The 15,057-nt window shown below is 44.7% G+C and overlaps 1 protein-coding gene across 3 annotated transcripts in view; it reads left to right on the forward strand.

Annotated features, from left to right (window-relative positions):
• LOC122807254 (apoptosis-enhancing nuclease-like) overlaps nt 1–4,996 on the forward strand; it is a 46,136-nt gene extending 41,140 nt beyond the window's left edge. For all 3 annotated transcript variants that reach the window (XM_044078346.1, XM_044078348.1, XM_044078347.1), the window contains exon 4: nt 4,777–4,996. In XM_044078346.1, the coding sequence (XP_043934281.1) occupies nt 4,777–4,977 (201 nt within the window). In that variant the 3' untranslated portion in view covers nt 4,978–4,996. The remainder of the gene's footprint in view (nt 1–4,776) is intronic.
• Nucleotides 4,997–15,057: the final 10,061 nt, after the last annotated feature.

The following is a 15,057-nucleotide window of genomic DNA, read 5'->3' on the forward strand; positions in this document are numbered from 1 at the left end:
ACTTATTACCTTGATACGGCACTCTTGTCATAGATAGTACCCCAAAAGGCAACCCCCATTTCTCGTCACCCACGTCCCCGGAATCTTTTTTAAAGATTTTTTTTGTCTATCCTTCTAGCATGTCGAGGGATCAGTTGCTAGTGTCCTCTCCTGCTCAGCTGGTGAACCTGGGAATATTGAGGCAATGCTACAATTGCCTCATGTACACAGACAACCTTCTCCTCCTCCCACAAAACACAAATACATGCGAGAGATGCAACTATACGGCCAAACTGGAGGCTGAGCTCTCTCAACATAGGACTGGCAAGACCAGTCAGGAGGAGAAGGTTACCACACACACTATAGACCCAGTCTCACATAGTACCATTACAACCTCAAATCATACACATAAACACACAAAGACATACTCGAGGCTCTGATCAAAAATCTACCAAAACAGCAGAGGCCACCAAAGCAGACACCCAAACAACCACCACCTCAGAACACAACACCTGCAACACATAGACCTCACAGTCAGAGTGTCAAACAGTCACAGCCCTTAAGGCCAAACACAATGCCAGACACACTAGTCATTGGTGACTCCATAGTCAGACACACTGACGTCCCCGCTCACCAGACTGAGTAAGGAGAAGGTCACAGTAAGCTGCCTGTCGGGCGCTAGAATCCGCCACATAACGCAAGCACTCAGGTCTCTCAACAGCAGGTACAAATATGACTCAGTCATTGTCCACGCTGGTGTAAACGACCTGAGACGTACCTCCTTGGACTACATGAAAAGAGACATTGAGGAGCTCTCTGATTATGTAGCCCAGGCAGGTATGACCCTGACCTTGAGCAGTATCCTACCTTCACCAAGAATGATGCTACAATACAGAGATAAGATGACAAGCTTTAACAATTGGCTTAAACACTGGTGTCATTCAAAGGGGATCCAGTGTCTGTCTGCCTGGGATGACATGCTGGACAAGCCACGCTGCTTCGCAAGGGATGGCTTGCACCTGTTACCCCTGGGATTCTGGATATTGGCAAAGGCTCTTGCCATCCCCATAGTGCCTTTTTTAGGCAAGGCTCAAATTCTAAACCTACCACCCTAGAACACAAAAAAGGAAAAAAACTAAGGGTAATGCTGCTCAATGCCAGAAGTCTAAATCTCAAAATGCACGCACTCGAGCCCCTTCTCAGTATGGAGAACATCGATGTCTGTGCTGTGACAGAAACCTGGTTCAAGGCTCCTGAGAGCACCCCAGCGCTATCAGGTTTTACCTCATATCATGCGTTCCGGCCCCAAAATCCGGACAATACCAAGAAAGGAGGGGGTATCCATATTCATCAAGGACACCCACACCTCAAGACTGGTGGCAACGCACGATGCATCGGAGACCATCCAGGTGCAATTAACCATAGGCAAGACTGCTCTGCAAATTGTAGCATGTTACAGGCCACCCTCACAAACTCAGGAACCTCACATGGCCTTCCTGAAAACACTAGAGGGGATAAATGTATCACCAAACACCATTATACTAGGTGACTTCAATTACCCTAATATAGACCGGGAACACTACTCAAGCCTAAACACCCTAGCCCAAAAGTTCCTGGAATTCATAAACTCAAATGCCATGGAACAACTAGTCACCATCCCCACAAGAGGAGATAACATACTTGATCTCATCATCACGAACATGGGAGCACAATGTTCAACACCGAAGTATACCCTCACTGGTGAGATCAGATCACAACTAATCTCGCTGGAGGTCCTCATCCCACCCCACCTGAAATAAAAAAGACCACAGTAAAGAACTTCTCAAAAGCCGACTTCACACTTCTAAAGACTGGTGTGGTCTCCTTTAAGGCCCCCGAGCCGGCGGAAAACAGTACTCAAGCCGCTGAATCACTTACAAATGCCTTCTACCAGCACCTGCAGGACTGCATGGATAAGGCAATCCCAAGCAAAACAAAGACTCTTTGTACCAAAGGCAAGCGTCCAGTCTGGTGGACCCCAGCCATAAACAAACTCTACAACAAAAGGAGTAAGCTACTACAAGATAGAGCAAAATCCTTAAAAGGTAAGACACCCTTGATCACTATAAGTAAAAAACTAAGAGCTCTCATAAAATCATCCAAAGCAAATTTCGAGAGAAAAATAGCTAAAGACTCAAAAGACAATCATAAGGCCTTCTTTAGCTATGTTAGAAACCTGGGAGGAAACTCCCAGATATGCTCAGAACTAGTTCAAAATGATGTGAAGATTACTGATCCTACAGACATTGCCAACATACTGGCTGACAGGTTCAGTGCAAACTCCCCCCCCCCAAAAGGAGAGATATCTATACCAAACGATTGCAGCCCCCAATACATCTCCAGCGCTCAAGTGAAAACTGCTCTCTCCAAAGCAAAAAACACAGAATCCGTGGGACCTGATGGTATCCCCGGCTGTGTGCTCCACGAACTCAATGAGGAATTAAACCCACAGCTAGGACAACTGTTTAATCAAAGTCTTACCTCTGGATACGCACCCAGGGAGTGGCGCACTGCAACTGTGGTCCCACTTCACAAAGGCGGTGCCTCCACCGACCCTGGAAATTACCGGCCCATTAGCTTGACAAGCCTTATCTGCAAAGCCATGGAGAGGATCATAATGGACCTCATAAATAAAGACATAGGGAATTTGCAGACTTTGGATCCAACCCAGTTTGGCTTTGTCAAAGGCAGATCATGCCTTTTAAACCTGGTTGACTTTTTCGAAACAGTCACCAAAGCCATTGATGAGGGAAAGGCAGTCCATACAGCCTACCTCGATCTGGCTAAGGCCTTCGATACAATACCCCACTTTCGGTATCATTGAAAAACTCATCAGCTTAAATGTTAACCCATACATCACAAGATGGGTTGCAAACTGGCTGAGTGACAGAACCCACAGGGTCAGAGTTGCTGGCGCCATGTCAGACTCAAAGCCTGTCACAAGTGGTGTCCCACAGGGCTCAGTCCTGGGCCCACTCTTGTTTGGCATCTACTTTTCCAAGTACAAGCAAACACAGGAGGGTTATGGCTGACAAAGTTTGCAGATGACTGCAAACTGGGCCATAGTAGAAAACACATCTGACGCAGATATCCTTCAGAAGGGTCTCACAGAAACGGATAACTGGTGCCAGAGCCACGCCTAAAGTTAAATGCCAAAAAATGCATAGTCATACCCTTCGGGAAAAACAAGGTTACCCCTAGCTACCAAATAGGTGGCAATCCACTGAGCACAGAATAAGTTATCAGGGACCTGGGGACCCAGGTTGATAGTAGTCTGTCATTCGACACCCATGTAGCTAAAGTAGTTAGGAAGACCTTCTACATTGCCCACCTTATCATGAAGGGATTCTCATCTAGATCAAGGGAGGTCATAGTCTCCCTTTACTCCTCACTCATCAGACCAATGATTGAGTACAATGCCCCATTCGGAATGTATCTGACCCGACACTTGCAGCAGCTGGAGAGGCCACAAAAGTTCCTCACCAAAAGGATAAAGGGTCTCAAAAATCTGTCCTATGCTGCCCGACTGAAAGAACTCCAGCTCTATTCAGTCGCTTACCGCTTGCTCAGAGGTGACCTTTGCCTAACATACAAGGCCATGTCAAACCCAGATTTGATGAATATGCTTCACCTCAAAAAATCTAGATCCATCAGAGCCACAAGGGCGGGAGACTTAAACCTCGACACGGCTATTAATAGGATGTGCTGGAGGAATAGATTCATCACCCAAAGACTCCCTATGCTGTGGAACAAAATCCCGGTACATGTGAGGCAGAGCACCTCGCTGGCCTTGTTCAAGAGAAATCTTGACCAATGGATGGGCGATCGCAGATATACCCCAGGGATTACCTCAGTGTCACTGCTCGACAGAGGCACAGCAAAATAATGGGTATAGTTCCCCATACTAAAGGGGTGGCGTAAGCCACAAAAAGATGGGCTAGGCTTGTAAATGCCCTCGGGCAGATAGCCTAGTATGAACCTATGAACCTATATATATATATATATATATATATATATATATATATATATATATATATATATATATATATATATATATATACCTATATCTATATACATACATACACATACACACACATTATATGGAGTAGTCCTTTGATGTAAGAAGTGAATGCATGGAGGGGGGTACCAAGGCATAGGTCATAAATGAAACAGAAAAAATTTCCCCCCCCAGAGGGAGCAGTCATTGGCACAACCTCCCTGGATGTGCTTAGACTGCACCAGTCTTAGAACAGAGGTATCATGGGCAGTAGGGGATGCTGGCACACCTGATGATTGGTGTGGGCACTGATGTAGATTGAAATAATAAAATAGAAGGGGAACAAAGGGCAGGAACTTTGAAATTTACTCCCTAGCAGTTATTTGTAGTAATTAGAAGGTTTGTTTTTAATTTCTTTGGAAAAATGGACGTTACAGAATTTGCATTGTATGACTAGTATAGTACTTGAGACTTTGTGGAGTTTGACATTTTAATCCAGAAAACTCCATTACTTTTCCTTTTTTTTTTTTTCCTTATTTTACTACCTTTAAGATTTGGTTTGGTTTTAGTGCACTGACTTGTAGCTGATTTAAATTTGTTTCTCTATAGCTGCATTACATATGGTGACATAATCAGGAAGTTGATAACTCATACAAGCCCCAAAGTTTTCTTTTCTGGAATGGGATTTTTTTATGCATTTTTTGCTTTGTTTTCTGTGTTAATTGAAGTTTTCTTTGTTCCCATCCTTGTTTTATTTCTAGGTTGGCAGAGAAGGTCATTCATCAGTGGAAGACGCTCAGGCCTCCATGGATCTCTATAAGCTTGTAGAAGTGCAGTGGGAATGGGAATTCCAGAACCAGTTTACCAAATACAACTGCTATTCACATATTTCCATGCACACAACCAGTAGTTACCTGGATGATCAATACTGGCCTGAGGACTTAAATAAAGATTGCAAATAAAGATTATTATCAAGAATAATATGTCTAGTTCATTTACATTTGTAGCCTTAAGATTGACTCCGTTTTTACCATTTTACTTAGTTTATAGTGGAGTAATAAATCGCAAAACAATTTTTTTTTTTTTTTCATTTTTATAGGTTCATAGGTTCATAAGTAGGTACTAGGCTATCTGCCCGAAGGCATTTATAAGCCTAACCGGAATGTGTTGGCTTTCGCTGCCCCCTTAGATTAGTTCCCTGTGCCTCTGTCCAGCAGAGCCACTGAAGTGGGGTAAACTTTCTGTTTCCCATCAACTCGTTAAGGTTTCTCTTGAAGAATGCTAGCGAGGAGCTCTGCCTAATGTAGATTGGAATCTTGTTCCAAAGCATGGGAAATCTCTGGGACAGGAATCTATCTCTCCAGCACATCCTATTTATTGTTGTGGTAAGGTTTAGTTCCCTAGAGCATGTGGCTCGAGGGGATAAGGTTTTCTTTAGGTGGAGCATGTCTATCAATTCTGGGTTGGACATGGCCTTATATGTCAGACAGAGATCACCTCTGAGAAGGCAGTATGCAACAGAGTACAGCTGGAGTTTCTTCAATTGAACTGCATAGGGCATCTGTTTGAGGCCAGTGATCCTCTTGGTGAGGTACTTCTGTGGACTTTCCAGCTGTTGCAGGTGTCTTGTAAGGTACATCCAGTTGGGGCAATGTGCTCTATGATGGGTCTGAGTGATGAGTAGAGGGGCACAATGACCTCTTTTGATCTGGATGCAAACCCTTTTGTGATTAAATGGGCCACATAGAAGGATTTTCTAACCACTTTGGCAATGTGATTATCAAAGGAGAGATTTACTTGGGTCCCCAGATCCCTTATTACGTTTTCTGTATTTAGGGGGCTACCACCTGTGTGGTAGTTTGTGGGTACTTATAACTACACACTTTTTGGCACTTGAGGCCATGATTTTGACACCAGGTATCTGTCTAAGTGAGACCCTTTTGGAGGATGTCTGTGTCAGCCGGTGAGTCAGTTATAGCCCCTAGTTTGCAGTTGTTTGTGAACTTGGTCAGCCATAGTCCTCCTGTGCTTGTCTGTACCTCTGAGAAGCATATGCCGAACAGGAGGGGTCCTAGGACTGAGCCCATGGGAATGATACTTCTAACCAGTTTAGAGTCAGACCTAACTCCCGCAACTCTCACCATGTGGGTTCTGTCCGTGAGCCAATTGGCAACCCATCTTGTGACACAGAGTTTATGTTTAGGCCGGTGAGCTTATAATACCAGAATGGGGAATGGTGTCGAAGGCCTTTGTGAGGTCTAGGTAGGCTGTGTGTACCACCTTTCCCTTGTTTATAGCTTTGGTAACTGTCTCAAAGAAGTCCACCAGGTTTAGAAGGTATGATCTGCCCTTAACAAAGCTGAACTGGGTAGGGTCCAGTGTTTGGAAGTTCCCAATGTTTCTGTTAATGAGTTCCATGATGATGTGCTCTATAGCCTTGCAGACTAAGCAGATCAGGTTTATAGGGCGGTTACCGGGGTTCCTTGTGGCTCCCACCTTTGTGGAGCGGAGTAATTGTTGATGTGCACCACTCTCTGGGTACATAGCCTGTGCAGAGGCTGAGTTTGAACATTGTGTTTAGGTGAGGGGTTAATTTGTCTTTGAGCTCATGTAGGATGCAGCTTGGGACACCATCCGGTCCCATTGATACTGTGTTTTTGGCTTTGGAGAGGGCTATTTTAACCTGAGTGTCTGATTTCAGGGCTCTACATTCTTCTGGTATGGTTATTGGCCCTTTTGGGGGTGTGGGGAGGTGAAGTTTGCACTGAACCTGTCTGCAAGGATGTTGGTAATATCAGTTGGTTCAGTGTATTTTGTGCCATTCTGCACTAACTCCGAGCAGATCTGAGCATTGCCACTTAGATTCTTGACATAGCTAAAGAATGCCTTGTGGTTATATTTGGAGTCCTTGGCAAGTTTTCTTTCAAAGCTTGCCTTGGACGATTTTATGAGGGAATCATAGATGTTCTTCATCTCACATTGCTGCAGTCCTTACACTTGGGTAGTCCGCTGTCCTCGGTCGGCCCGAATATCAAAGTATTAGGCTGACGTCGGTCAAGGCGCTTAAGACTGACATCAGGACGTCAGGGTACAAATGCGCATGACCGACGTCATATCCTCAAGTCTTTTTTGCCGCATGGTCCGATGCAGAAGCAGCGTTGCAAGTGCCGTTCGGCGTTCTGAAATTTTTCGAATTCGGAGTTTCAGACCGAGTCAAAGTTGGCGAATATTTTAGTTTTTTCTTGCCTCAGTGGTTTACCGGATGTCAGAAAAAGTGAATAACTGTATTTCTTGTGGGAAACAGATACCGCATAGAGATTATCATACTTTGTGTATTCCTTGTTTGGGGCCTGAGCACGACGTTGTTGGGTGTCGCTTTTGTGCTAGGTTTAATAAGCGCACTATCAAGCGAAGGTTAGATTGTTCCAGGTTGGTCTTCGGGAAGCGGTGCAATTACAATATGCCGTCGGATGCTCCGACGCCCGCTTCTTCGAAGAAGCGCAAAGACAAAGCAGCTAAACCCAGGCAGGAAGAGTCGTCCGTGCGGACGCCGGTTCTTTAGAGGCTGTGGAACGGTGGTTCCGGAGGCTTCTCTGGAGTCCCAGGGGGAGACTTTGATATTGCAGGATGTGGCCTCTCAGGAGGCAGGTCAGGCTGAAGGGGCTTCTCAGGTTACTGTACTCCCCTCCCTTCCTAGGGTGGTTAGGACCTCTCCTTCTGTTTCCAAGGCTTCTCCCAGAGGCAGGCCAGGTTTAGCTTCGGTTGGTGTCACTCCTAGTTCTTCAGGATCTGTGCCCAAGAAGCACATGCTCAAAATGGCAGAAGATTTAATTACTTTGATTAGAGGTTCTTTGCCCCCTCCTGATAAGAGGCCTAGGGTGGAACCAGAGTTAGGGAGTTTTGAGCAGGCTTCGGATGTTTCAGAGTCTTTGGCTGAAGACTTGCAGGAGTATTCTCCCTATTCTGATTCTGATGTGGATGATTCTACTCCTTCTGCTTCTCCTCCAGAGGATTTTTCTTTTTCAGAGACACTTCATTCCATGAGGGAACATTTTAAGTGGGAAGGTCAGGACTTCTCTGATTTCCAGGAAAAGGCTTAGGGAATTTTTGCTTTTACCCCAGCATAGGCCTTTGGCTATACCACCTGTTCTGGATGTTGTGGAAGATGTGTTTGCAGAGGCTTCACTTAATCCTGATTCTTTGCCTCCTGCTCCTGTTAAACCGGACAGGTATTACAGGGTGCCTGAAGCTCATAAATATCTGTATAAGAGTCCTAGGGCGGACCCAGAAACAGTTAGTCAGGGACCTAAGGGTGTCAAGGCCTCTGTAGTAAAAAATCCGGTTCCTCCAGATAAAGAGGCCAGAGCTTTGGATAGATGGGGAAAGAAAGTCTATACTACTTCCACCTTAGCTATGAGGGCTTTGAATTGCCAGTTTCACATGTTGAAATATCAGAACTATCTTCTTTCTCAATTGAAGTCTAAGGTAGATGCTCTGGCGGAAGGCATTGAGTGTAAAGAATTACAAGATTTGGTACATGTTTCTGAGCAGGTGGGTAAGCATTCTTTACAATGTGGATTTGATGCTGTACAGGCCTCGTCTAGGGTGGCTGCCACTGGGTCAGTTCTTCAGGCACGCCTGGCTGAGGGATCAGAACTTATCTGACCATGTTAAGACAAGGATTTTAGATGCTCCTTTACAGTCTGATGTATTGTTTGGTTCACCTGTGGAGGCAGTTTTAAAGAAAATGGAAGACAAGGCTAAGTCTATGCAGACTGTTAAAGATTTTTGCAAGTTCAGCCTCCAAGTTTAGTAGGAATTGGCCTGCTAAGGGGTGGACGTACCCTTCTTATGATTCACAGTCTAGGGGAAGATCTAGACGTGGTAGGGGTAGAGCTCAGGGCTCTTTCAGACCTAGAACAGGGAGTTCACCTGCACAGTCTTCGGTGAGGGCAGGGGCCAGTCCTTTCGTAAACAGGCCCAATGACCTACCTTTTCAGCTGCCAGAGCCTTCTTGTCTGGCAGCACCTTTGGGAGGAAGGTTGGCACTCTTCAAAGAAAATTGGAGTTTAATTACCCAGGACAGATGGGTATTTGATATTATACACCAGGGTTACAGGTTTTATTTCCATACCTTGCCTCCTTTCAAAGGCATGCCAGACGTTCCTCCTCAGCAAAGAATAGAGGCTCACAAACAAATTTCTCTGCTGCTGCAAATAGGGGCCATACAGCCGGTCCCTCTGCCAGAAGTAGGCCTAGGATTTTATTCTCGCCTGTTCCTAGTACCAAAGAAGGGGAACACGTGGAGACCAATTTTGGATTTATCTATCCTCAACACTTATCTGGACATTCCCAAGTTCAAAATGTTGACGTTACAACAGCTTTTACCTCTGCTGGGCAAAGATCACTGGATGGTGACTCTGGATCTCAAGGCTTACCTTCATGTTCCTATCGGGCTAAGTTGCAGGAAGTATCTGCGTTTTCGAGCTGGGACTTCTCATTATCAGTTCTCTGCATTGCCCTTTGGCTTATCTACTGCGCTCAGAGTGTTCACAAAGGTTCTGGCTCCAGTGATAGCTTTCTTCAGGCTAAAAGGAATACAGATCTATCCTTATTTGGACGATTGCCTGATTCTGGCCAAAGGAAGGGACGAGCTTCTTCATCATTTGCAATTTGTGATAGCAGTGCTAAGATGCCTGGGGTATTCTGTGAACGAAATAAAGTCCAGTCTAGTACCCTCTCAGGACATGTGCTTTCTGGGTGTGAGACTGAATACAGCGTCCCAGATGGCCTTTTTGACCCCGGACAAACAAAAGAATCTTTTCCTTTACTTCCATCATTTGTCTCATCAGTCCAGGCTGACTGCAAGGACAGTCCTTCAAGCCTTGGGGTTCATGGCATCTTGTATTCTGGTGCTTCCCAATGCCAAACTGCATATGAGGAAGCTACAATGGTATCTCAAAAATGTATGGACACAGCACTGCCAAGATATGGACACTGTCATTCAGATAATACCTTGCATTCAAAAGGAATTTTTGTGGTGGGCTCAGGAATGTCACCTAAACAAGGGACTCTCTGTGACCCGCCAGAGGCGAGTCAGATTCTAACGACAGATGCCTCAGACAAAGCTTGGGAGCTCATCTAAATGGAAAGTGGATACAAGACACGTGGCCTGCCAGACTACAACATCTACATATCAACTTGAAGGAGATGTTAGCAGTCCAATTTGCATTAATAGCTTTCAAGGATTTACTTCTTCCAGGGCAGGTGTTGGTTCTAACAGACAACACAACTGTCATGTGGTACATCAACAAGCAAGGGGGAACACATTCTTATCCTCTATGCAGACAAGCAATGATTTTGTGGGAGACTGCTCTCAGTTTACAGCTCAATCTTCAGGCAAGGTTTCTGCTGGGAGCACAGAACTCCTTAGCAGATGAATTATGGATCCCCACGAGTGGAAATTGGATCCTCATGTATTTCAGAAATTGACAGTGTCATTGGGAACTCCTGACATAGATCTGTTCGCTTCTCCACTAAACTACCAGCTGCCAAAGTTTTGCACAAAAAGGTTTCATCCCACAGCTTGGAAAGTGGATGCTCTTTCTTTCAATTGGAGCAATCTTCATGTGTATGCCTTTCCACCTCTGCCTCTCCTCCCAAAGGTACTCCTAAAGGTCAGACAGGACAAGCCAAAGATGATTCTAATAGCTCCAGATTGGCCTCGACAGCACTGGTACCCATTACTGAGAAGTCTGGTTCGGGAGCCTCCATGGCCTTTACCTTCGATTCCACACCTGCTGTCTCAAGAGAACAGTCATTTACTCAATGTCAAACTTCACTCTCTTCACCTAACAGCCTGGCATATTCTGTTTAAAACCCTGGAGGGTCTCAGCTTCCGCAGCAAGTTTTGAATGTTATTTTGGAGGCCAGAAGGCCTAGTACAAGGAAAGTATACGCAGATAAATGGAAGAGATTTTTATTTTGGAGTGCAGCAAAGGAATTTGATATTGCTAAGCCTAATTTAAGTGTGGCTCTTCAATATCTTGCTGAGTTACTGGACAAAGGTTTGTCCTCCTCTTCTATTAAGATTCATGCTGCAGCAATTTCTGCTCACTATGACTGTGACCCACCATTGTTTTCTCATCCTTTGTTTAAGCAATTCCTTAGAGGGGCAAAGAATATAAGACCCCCACGTAGAGCTCCTACTCCTGCTTGGGATCTCAATTTTGTGTTGGAGAAACTCACTCTACAACCTTTTGAGCCTGCAGCTACTGCCAAGTTGAAATATTTATCATGGAAGACTGCTTTTTTGTTGGCCATTACCTCTGCCAGAAGGGTTTCTGAATTACAGGCCCTTATGGCAGTTGAGCCTTTCTTGATTTTCCATAAGGATAGGGTATCTTTACGTACTAATCCTTCCTTTATGCCTAAAGTGGTTTCTAGTGTGGCTTTAAACCAAACTATTCATTTGCCTACTTTTTATGCAAACCCCAAAATAAAGGGGAAAAGATTTTGCACACCTTGGATATACACAGGCAGTTGCGATATTATTTGAGCAGAACTAAAGGGTTCAGGCAGTCTCAGCAGTTGTTTGTTTCTTTTGCTTTGGGTTCTCAGGGCAAGCCGGTGTCAAAACAAACTATTTCTAAGTGGATTGGGTTTTGTATTGCTTTCTGTTATTCCCATCATGGTAAGGAGATTCCAGCTGGGATTAGGCCTCATTCCACTAGAGCTACTGCCACTTCTACAGCTTTTTTAAGGGGGGTGGCAACTAAAGATATTTTGGAGGCAGCTACTTGGAGTTCAGTGCATACTTTCTCTAAGCATTACCACCTTCCTCTTTACTCTAAATCTAGGGCTGGGTTTGCCACTGCTATTTTACAGGGCATTTTGGCAGCTCCTACTACTTTATAGTTTTGCCATCTTCCCTTACCTCTGCTTTGGGATTCTACCCAAGTGTAAGGACTGCAGCAATGTGAGATGAAGAACATAGTACAGTTTTGTACCTACCATAAATGTAGATGTTCGAAGATCCACATTGCTGCAGTCCACTTACCTCCCTCCTTCCCCTCTGTTGTTAGAGGCGGTTGTGTGGCTTGGGTTGTAAATATTGTGGATATTGTATATATTGTTCATATGATTAGTGCAAGGATGGTTGGTTGTTTTTTGCTGTCTTTTGGTTTTGACCTTTCTGTTTAGGGTCTTCTGACATCTGGGGCAAGAAAAGACTGAGGATATGACGTCGGTCATGCGCATTTGTACCCTGACGTCCTGATGTCAGTCTTAAGCGCCTTGACCGACATCAGCCTAATACTTTGATATTCGGGCCGACCGAGGACAGCGGACTACCCAAGTGTAAGGACTGCAGCAATGTGGATCTTCGAACATCTACATTTATGGTAGGTACAAAACTGTACTTTTCTTGCTGATACTGATCAGAGATGTCTTCCCTTCTTGGGATTTTACTCTCTGCTGTACTAGTTTCCTCCTTCTGTTATATAGCTTGTTTATGGCAGGGATCCACCAGACTGGTTTCCTTTTCTTTGAGGAGTGAGTCTTGGTTTTGTTTGGGATGGCGCACGATCCATGCATTCTTGTAGGTGTCCGTAGAATGCATTAGACAAGGATTTTGCAGCTTGGACAGCGTTGTCCTTTAGCATGGGGCCTTTGAAACTTTCCACCTCCGTCTTAAGTAACGTGAAGTTTGCTTTTGAAAAGTTTTTCACAGTGGTTTCCATGTCCGGGGGTGGGGATGGAATGTGGTTATCCAAAGTGATTTGTTTATGGTCAGATCTAACCAGTGAGGGGTTGACCTCCGGTGTGGAACACCAGTCGCCCATGTTGGTGATGACCATGTCCAATATGTTGTCACCACTGGTGGGAGTGTTGAGCAGTTGTTTCAGGGCATTTGAGTTTATAAATTCTAGGAAATGTTGGGCAAGAGAGTTAGTACTTGAGTAGTTCTCCCAGTTAATGTTTGGGTAGTTGAAATCACCCAATATTAGGGTGTTTGATAGAACCTTTATGTTACCCATTGTTTCCAGAAATGCGAAATGGGGGTCCTGGGACATGACGGGTCATCTGTATCAGGCTGCAATTTGAATTGCAGTTTAGCCCGTTGTTAGTTGCACGTGGATAATCTTTGACGCATCGTGCTGTGCCACTAATCTGGAGGTGTGGGTATCCTGGATGAATATGGATACTCCCCCCGCCTTTTGTATTTCGGTCTGGGTTGTAGCCTGATAGTGCTGGGGTGCTCTCTGGAGCCTTAAACCAGGTTTCTGTTACTGCACATATATCAATTTTCTCCATACTGAGGAGTGCCTTGAGTGCGTGCATTTTGAAGTTTAGACTTCTGGCATTGAGTAGTATTACTCTCAGATATTTGTTACTTGTGCTATTTATGGCGGTGGGTTTAACTTTTAAGCCTTGCCTAAAAAAGGCAATATGGAGGTGGCAAGAGCCTTGGCCAGTATTCGAAAGCCTAAGGGTGACAGGTGCAAGCCGTCTCTAGCGAAGCGGCGTGTCTTGTTGAGCATGTCATCCCAGGCAGACAGACACTGGATCCCCTTTGAATGACACCAGAAATTTAGCCAACTGTTGAAATTTGATAATTTTTTTCTTTATACCGTGGTATCATTCTTGGTGAGGGCAGGATGCTACTCAGGGTCATACCGGCCTGGGCTACATGATCAGAGAGCTCTTCCATGTCTCTTTTCATGTAGTCCAGGGAGGTACGGCTCAGGTCATTCACACCAACATGGAGAATGATAGAGTCATATTTGTACTTGTTCTGGAGTGACCTGAGTGCTTGTGTTATGTGGCGGGTCCTGGCACCTGACAGGCAGCTAACAGTAACCTTCTCCTTCTTCAGTCTAGTGAGGGGGACATCAGTGTGCCTGACTGTAGAGTCGCCTTTTACTATTACCTATGTTGGGTATGTTATTTTGCCTTGAGGGCTGTGATTGCATACACACTGGTTTTGTGAAGTGTGTGTTTCATGGTTTGTGTTGGGGGGTGGAGGTTGCTTGGATGTCTACTTTGGAGGGCTCTGTTGCTTTTGCAGATTTTTATTTAGAGTCTCAGTGTATGTTTTTGTGTATTTACGTGTCTTTTTTACTGGTGCTGGTTTAATGGGTCTGTGTGAGACTGGTGGTGTGATGCCAGTATTTCTCTTCTCCTCTTGACTGTTTGATCCATTCTTGGGTTGAGAGAGCTTAGCCTCCAGTTTGGCTGCATATTTGCATCTCTCGCATGTATTGGTGTTTGGTGGTACTAGGAGCGGCTTGTCTGTGTACATGAGGCAGTTGTTACATTGCCTCAAAATGCCCAGGTTCATCAGTTGGACTGGAGAGTACACCTGAAACTGCCCTTTGAACATGTCTGGATAGGTACAGTAAACTGTTTTACTGAATGGGCTGGTAAGGTCGAATAGAGAGCCTTGTCCTTCTGTAGTGCTAGGGTTTATAACTACATGCTATGAGTTTTGAGCAAGTGCCGGGCTGATAAATGAATGGCTTGAGTGCTTAAGTTGAAAGTTTGTCTAGTTCCAAGGGAAAAATTGAAGAGGAGACTTTGTGGAGTCGGGAATAGTTATACCTTAGCTAACCGGCACTGCCCGACGAGCAAAACCAGGCGAATGTGGTTTTTATAGCAGGGAAATGAAAGAGAGAGAAATTAGCCCAAAATGGCCAATAAACTACTACTTTCTGACTTGAAACCACCCCCCCCAGGGACAGATAGGCTGTTCAAAGCTCCCCTATCTGACAGGTGAACAGAGAAACTTCCTTCTATCCAAGTAAGGTATGGGCTAACACAGAGATCTGAAAAACAGCCCTGAATTCAGCACTAACCTGAAAACTGGACTATACTAGCCTAGAAAGGTGGAAAACAAGTGTGTGTGTGTGTGTGTGTGTGTGTGTGTGTGTGTGTGTGTGTATGTGTATATATATATATATATATATAGATGTGTTTTTTTTCATAAAATAAAGCAGATACAATCAAAAAACACTTTAAATGCACTTTGAAGCTTATTGTTA

Source organism: Protopterus annectens, chromosome 7.part0 (genome assembly GCF_019279795.1).
Source record: "Protopterus annectens isolate FY-2018-M chromosome 7.part0, PAN1.0, whole genome shotgun sequence".
NCBI lineage: Eukaryota > Metazoa > Chordata > Ceratodontiformes > Protopteridae > Protopterus > Protopterus annectens.